This window comes from Echinops telfairi, unplaced genomic scaffold (genome assembly GCF_000313985.2).
Source record: "Echinops telfairi isolate 266 unplaced genomic scaffold, ASM31398v2 ScPeMD7_9;HRSCAF=40, whole genome shotgun sequence".
Taxonomy (NCBI): domain Eukaryota; kingdom Metazoa; phylum Chordata; class Mammalia; order Afrosoricida; family Tenrecidae; genus Echinops; species Echinops telfairi.
This window is the reverse complement of record NW_022103906.1, coordinates 78,305,395-78,311,814: the sequence shown is the minus strand read 5'-3', so window position 1 is coordinate 78,311,814 and position 6,420 is coordinate 78,305,395. Positions and strand designations below refer to the sequence as shown.

Sequence of the window (6,420 nt, the reverse complement as noted above, 5' to 3'; positions counted from 1 at the left end):
CTTCTCCTCGCTCACCAGGCTGCGGTCCTCTCGGATGGCCGCCTTCTCCTCCTCCAGCCTCTCCTTCTGCTCCTGCAGATAATTCTCCATGTTCTTCTCCAAGGCCGACTCAACCATGGGCTGGGGCGGGCGGTGGTTGTTATTGTGGTCATCTTCCTCCTCGGCCACCCAGGCCTCGATCACCGACCCTTCGGGGTACCCGGGCGGGGCGGACACGGCCTTCTTCTTGCGGCTGCTCTTCCTCCGGGGCCGCTTCCCCAGCATGCCTTTCTTTTCCAGCTGGGCCTTCAGGCGGGCGATCTCCTCCTGGAACTCCCGCAGCAGGGTGTCCTTGGGGTCCTCGTTCACCCGAGGCTTGTTCTTGATGTTCTTGGCTCGGTTGGCAAAGCGCAGGGTGGACAGGCTCTCGTCGTAGCTGTGAGACGCCGGCCCCAGCGTGGCCACCATGATGGTCTTGGCATTCCCCCCCAGAGAGTCCTGGAGCAGCCGGGTGAGCTTGGAGTCCCTGTAGGGGATGTGAGTGCTCCGGTGGCCGGCCAGCGCGGCGATCACGTTGCCCAGGGCCGACAGCGAGAGGTTGATCTTGGAGGCTTCTTTAGGTCTCTCTCCGCCACCAACACTGCCTCCCGCACCGCCGCCCCCGCCGCCCGAGGCCTGCGTGGCTGCCCCGGCTGCGGTGTTGGGGCCCGCCTTGTTCTGCCTCTCGCTGCCGGCCAGGTCCACGAGGTTGAGCTTGCCCACGCGGATGTGGTCCTGGCCATCCGAGCCACGCTCGCTGCACTCCACGGTGATGACGAAGATGGCGTGGGAGCGGGAGCTGACCTCGTTCATGTGGGTGCTGCCCACGGCGCGGGTCTGGTTCCCCAGGTTCATCACGTGCTCGATCTCCTTGACGTTCTTGGTGACAAAGGAGGAAAGGTCCTTGATGTAGACGCCCGTTTCGGGGTTCTCCTTCAGCTCGAGCCTCTTGCCCGGCTCCTTGGAGAGCAGGTCTCGAATCTCCTCCTGGTAGATCTCCAGGTACGAGGCCCGGACCAGGTACTGCTGGTTCTGGGAGCGGGAGATGTTGGTGAAGATGTGGTCAAAGGCGTTGGGTATGACCCCGCGGAGCTCGGGCTCCACCCAGGTGCCCTGCATGGTGTAGGTCTTGCCGGTGCCGGTCTGGCCATAGGCAAACACCGTGCCATTGAAACCCTGAAGCACCGAGTCGACCAGGGGTCTCACCGTCTCGTCGTAGAGGTCCGCCTGCTTGGAGCTGGGGTCATACACGGCGTCGAACGTGAAGGTCTTGGGCAGCTCCCCGGGGGCGGCGCGCGGGTTGCGCAGGGTCACCTGGCCCAGCTTCACGTCCATCGTCAGGATCTGCTCGTGACCAGCGGCCTCCTCCTTCCGGCTGAGGGGGCGGCACCGGGCCACCACCTTGAGGGCCTCGCTGGCCCTGCTTTTACTGGCCATCTTGGCTGCCCTGCCCTTCCAGCCCCAGCCCCACTTCGCAGCCCGGGTGGTCTTTCGGTCGTCCTCCCTAGGTCCGGATGCGCGGGGCCGGCCCAGCCCCCAGGCGCCGCTCTTCAATCCTCATGCAGTCTCCTAGGGCGCGGATGCTGGGAGGTGGCCCCGCCGCCGCCGTCGCTGCAGTCCCGGCTTCCACTGCCCTGCGGTGCTGGGGAGGTGGGTTTAGGCAGACCCCCTGGGCAGCGGCGGGGACAGCGGGAGCCCTGCCGGCCGAGGGGCAGCGCCCGGAGCCCGCCCCATGCCGGAGCGGAGGGAGCGCTGCAGTAAACAGCGACGGCAACAATGAGATAAAGGAAGGGGGAACTGGGATGGGGGTGGGCAGCGGAGCTGTCTTCTCCTCCTCCTCCTCCAGCCTCTAGAGATCCATAGCGGAGACAGCGGGGCCGGGGCGGCGGGGCGGGGGTCCCGGCCCTCCCGAGGACAGAGGCTCACCTGGAGTCCTCCCCCCCAGCCGGGGGATCATGCATTGCAGCCGACGCGCCTGCCTCCGCCCGAGCCTCCACCTTCCCCGCCGCCACCCGAGAGCGCGAGAAAAACAGAAGGGGATGGGGCGGAGCAGCGGTGGTGGCGAGAGTGATGCTGCCGCCGCGCTGCGCCCCGGCTAAGCCTCTCGGCTGGGGTGGGGCAGGAGGCGGGGCCGCGGGGCCGGAGAAGCAAGCCGGGCGCGGCCGCTGCGCGGGGGAGAGCGGGGCATCGCCGGCCCCCGCACCCCCGCAGAGCCCCCTCCGCAACCACCGGCTCCGGTGCCGACCAGCTCCCGCGCCCACCAGTCCAGGGCAGCGCAGCGCAGCCACCGCCCGCCGTCACCCCACCGGGCCGAGCATGCTGGGAGTTGTAGTCCCCCCTTTGTTAACCGGGAGCTGGCAGGTTGCTAACGTCTTCTCCGGTCGGGGTGGCCCCTCCCTCTTCGGCCTGCCACCCCCGGAGTGACCGCTGAGGTTGCAGATTCCCCATGGTGGCATCCGCCACCCACACTTGTTCCTTGCCTAGCCACTCACTGCAGGCTCTCCGTTGCTCCCCTGTTTTGCTGCCCGTGAAAGGGGACCTGTCACTCCTTCCCTTCACCGTACTGCCAGGCCTTGTGGAGCCTCCTCCTAACTGTCTCTTGACCCTGCCCTTTCTCTACCCTACCCTCCCCCCGCCCTGGCTTACTTCACCCTTTCCCTGCTCTCCTGCAATCACTTTCTAGCTGGGGGCTCACTTCGTGTCATCGCTGCTGCCTGTACACCTGGCTCCCTCTCCGCCCTCTCCAGCCTCTCACCTCGCTTCCCAGCCTGGTCACTAACCTGTGTGTCAGGTATTCATTTGTCCCACCAACTGTTAGTTATTCGGAGCCTGCTAAGACCCTGGCCTTCCCAGAAGCAGGATCTTCCCGTCTTTGTTAGGTGCCATCAAGTCAGTTCCAACCCATAGTGACCCTATGCGCAGAAGGATGAGACGCTGCACCGGTCCTGCGCCAACCTCCCAATTGTTCCTACGCCCGGAGCCCATCGTTACAGCCACTGGGACAATGCATTTCGTTGAGGACCTGCCTCTTTTTCGCTCCCCCTCCGCTTTACCAAACACGATGTCCTTCTCCAGGGATGGCTCTCCTCTGACAACATTGCCCAACGTAAGGAACTCACATTCTGGGGCCTGTGCTTGTTTCTTTAAGCGGCTGTTGCTGTGTTGCACGTCTGTGCCTTTGCTCAGAGGCCCCTGTCACCTTCTTGTACTTAGTCCCCTGCCGCTTGAGCAGTTCAAGCATCACTTCAGCTCTGAATCCTTCCCTGGCCTTGTCTTTTCTGTAGCAAGGAAGAGACACCGAATTGGCCTAACACAAAACCGGAATGCATTTTCCAGTTCTGACTTCCCTTCAACAGTGAGGCTTTGAGCAGTCTCACTCCTTAGTTCCCTCACGGACTTTTAAAAAAACCCAAACCAATAGCACAATTGGAGAGGTGGGGGTGGGAGATGATGCACGATTCCCAGAGGCTCAAATGAAGCCATGAATCATGGAAGTATGGCAGGGATGAGATTTCCTGCATTGACTCCTGCTTCGGCTTCCTTGAGCATTTAGGTCTGCAGTGGTATTCCTCTCTGGAGTCTCCCCACCCCCAACACTGTAGGATGCAAATTAAGTGTAATTCCACTAGTCTGTCCTATTCCCATACCGCTCTGCAAAAAAACTTAGCCAAACCAACTGCCGCCTGTGGATTCCACCTCACAGTGACCCTAAAGGGTAGAGTAGACTGTTGGCCCACCGGGTTTCCGAAGCTGTAAATATTTAGGGAAGCCGCCTGCCACCTCATCTTTGACCTTCTGGCTGCAGCCAAACGCCTTAATCACTGTGACACCAGGCTCCTCCCCACTCTTCAGAAAGGGAGCATAATGTATGGTCAAAGGCCTAACTGGCTCATTCCCATTGGAGATCAGATCAAAGGGACACTACTGTAGAGTAGGAGATAAAAGGGTATTTTAATCGATCTGGTGGTGGTGGGGGTGCTCTCAGGAGCTCTTGGTGGGGGGCTCCTTTCTGCTGCCTCTTCCCAATCTCTGGCTTCTGGCCCTGCGGGATAAGCGCTTAGAGCTGGAGCGTGAAGGGGGAACCCTTTGCAGATGAGGGCGCTACTCTTAACATCAGATCAAGGAGCAGATGGCGTGGAGTGTGGCCGGGAGTTTTTGTTCAGGATCGCTTGCACCTAAGCGGTGGCTGATTCTGCGGGCCCCATTTCTGCTCCTACACCACCCCTGCCTCTTTGCCCAGTCGTCGACTGCTCCTCGCCCACAATCTTGCGGGGAATCAACCAAGCCATTGTAGCAGGAGGAGTTTGGGGCCTTCTGGTTACTGGGCTTGGTGCTGTCTGTGGACTTGTTCCTTCATCAGGATGCTGGAGCGGGTGACAGAGCAGCAGCTGTCAGATGCATGCCCACAGGGAGGCCACTCGTGTGGCCGCTCTCAGGGGCAGCTCCAGGAGGCGCTGTTATCTGAAACCTCAAGGCCCTTCAAGACAGAAGAACTATAGCAGTCATCCCCCCACCCCCCCGCCCCCCCAAAGACACTGTCCAGGCTCTAATTCCCTCCAGGGCCTACTGAGTCCCTTCCCTCTGCCCCATCCCGGGAAACTCCAGCTAGGCTGGAGACTGAGGTTAAGTTAGCTGGTTGCTTGCCCACTTCTGAAGTTTCTGGCCTTGCTCCCTCTTCTCTTGGACCAAATTCTACTACTAGAGATTAACTTGGCACTTGAACCAATGACTGGGTGGAGTTTTCTGCTTTGTAGACTAAACTCTCTTGGATCTGGCAACATATGGCCATTTGGCTCCTGATCTGTTTCCTTGTTGCACTTGGCTTTGGATTTTGGACTACCCTTTTTCTGTTTTGGCTAACCTCCAGACAACTATTAAAAATAAAATGTTTTTTAAAGAACAAAAAACTCACTGCCATCAAGTTGAATCCGACTCATAGCAACCCTCCAGGACAGGGTAGAACTGCCTCTGTGCGTTTTTAAGATTGTAACTGTTTACAGGAGTAGAAAGCCCCATCTTTCTTCTGAGAAGGTGGTAGTTTTAAACTGCTGACCTTGTGGTTCTCAGTCGCAGGGCTCCTTCCAGACACTCTAACCAATAGACAAATAAATAACCCAAACTCACTGCTATCGAGACGATGGCAACTCATAGCCACCCTACAGGGCAGGGTAGAACTGCCCCTGTCAGTATCTGAGACTGTCACCCTTTAAGGAAGAAGAAACCACCATCTGTCCTCGGTTGAAAGGCTGGTGGTTTCAAACTGCTGACCTTGAGGATCTTGGCCCAACAGGAACAGCAGCAGGGCTCCTTTCCTGACACTATAATGAATAATCAAAGATCCCGCCTTCTTCGCCCCACCCAGTGGGCCACTCATCCAACCCTGCGTTACCTGGAAGGGGCATTAGAATCCTATTCTGAACCTGAGAAGAAAGCAATGGTTGAAATGCTCTGATACTAGCCAGCTCCCTGTGAAAAAGTGTCACCATCTGTTTCCAGTGAGATCACACCTTTGGAAGCCCTGTGGGAGAGTCTGCTGTGTCCTGCAAGGTCACTATGGGTTGGAATCCACTCGATGGCAACAGATTTGAATTTGATTTTGATTCTGAGTCAACTCCCCTGAACAGCTATTTTCTCACTGTGGGAAGAAAAAAAAACACACAAAAAAAGCGAGACTAGAACCCTTACCTTATCCCAGGGCCTTGATGAAGGTGAAGTGAGATTATTCGCGTGAGGACTCCTAGACATAAGAGGTGCTCAAGCAATAGTAGTTTTCCGTCTTTTTAGTGCTTCACACTCAAGGCTATTCACATTCTGCCTTTGCAGCACTGCGTTCAGCCCTCCACAAGGCTCTAGCCACTCGGATCTGTTTGAAGTCCCTCAACTCCCTCACAGATTTCTGTGTTTCTAGATACCTGTAATGTCCTCATCTTGCTTGTCTTCTCCAAGAAGCTGGACGAGATGAAGAAGGACACGGCATCAGGGTTGGAGGAAGGCTTGTTAACCACCTGGGACACGCAGACGACACCCCAGTGAAGAGGACTTGGAGCACTGACTGATGAGGACTTGCCTTCACCCAGGCCTGCTAACCCAATGTAAACAAACCGAAATCCTCACAGCTGGCCAGTAAGCAACATCATGGTAAACGGAGTAAAGATTGACCTTTCTCAAGGATTTCTTTGAACTTGGACCCACAATCGAGGCTCATGGAAGCAGCAATCAAGAAATCAAATGGTGTGTTGCATTGGGTAAATCTGCTCCACGGAGAGACAGACCCATTTCAAGTGTTAAAGAACAAAGGTGCCCCTGATCCACGCCATGGTATTTTCAACGGCCTCATTTTTATGTGAAAGCCCAACAAAGAAGGAATACCGGAAAAGAAGCATTGGCGCAACCATTATGGTG

At 57.4% G+C, this 6,420-nt stretch overlaps 1 protein-coding gene across 1 annotated transcript in view; it reads right to left on the bottom strand.

Moving 5' to 3' along the window:
* KIF3C (kinesin family member 3C) overlaps positions 1-1,985 on the bottom strand; it is a 48,293-nt gene extending 46,308 nt beyond the window's left edge. Inside the window, exon 1 of the mRNA XM_045286902.1 lies at positions 1-1,985. This exon is cut by the window's left edge and continues 4 nt beyond it. Within this exon, the coding sequence (XP_045142837.1) occupies positions 1-1,455 (1,455 nt within the window). The 5' untranslated portion in view covers positions 1,456-1,985.
* Positions 1,986-6,420: the final 4,435 nt, after the last annotated feature.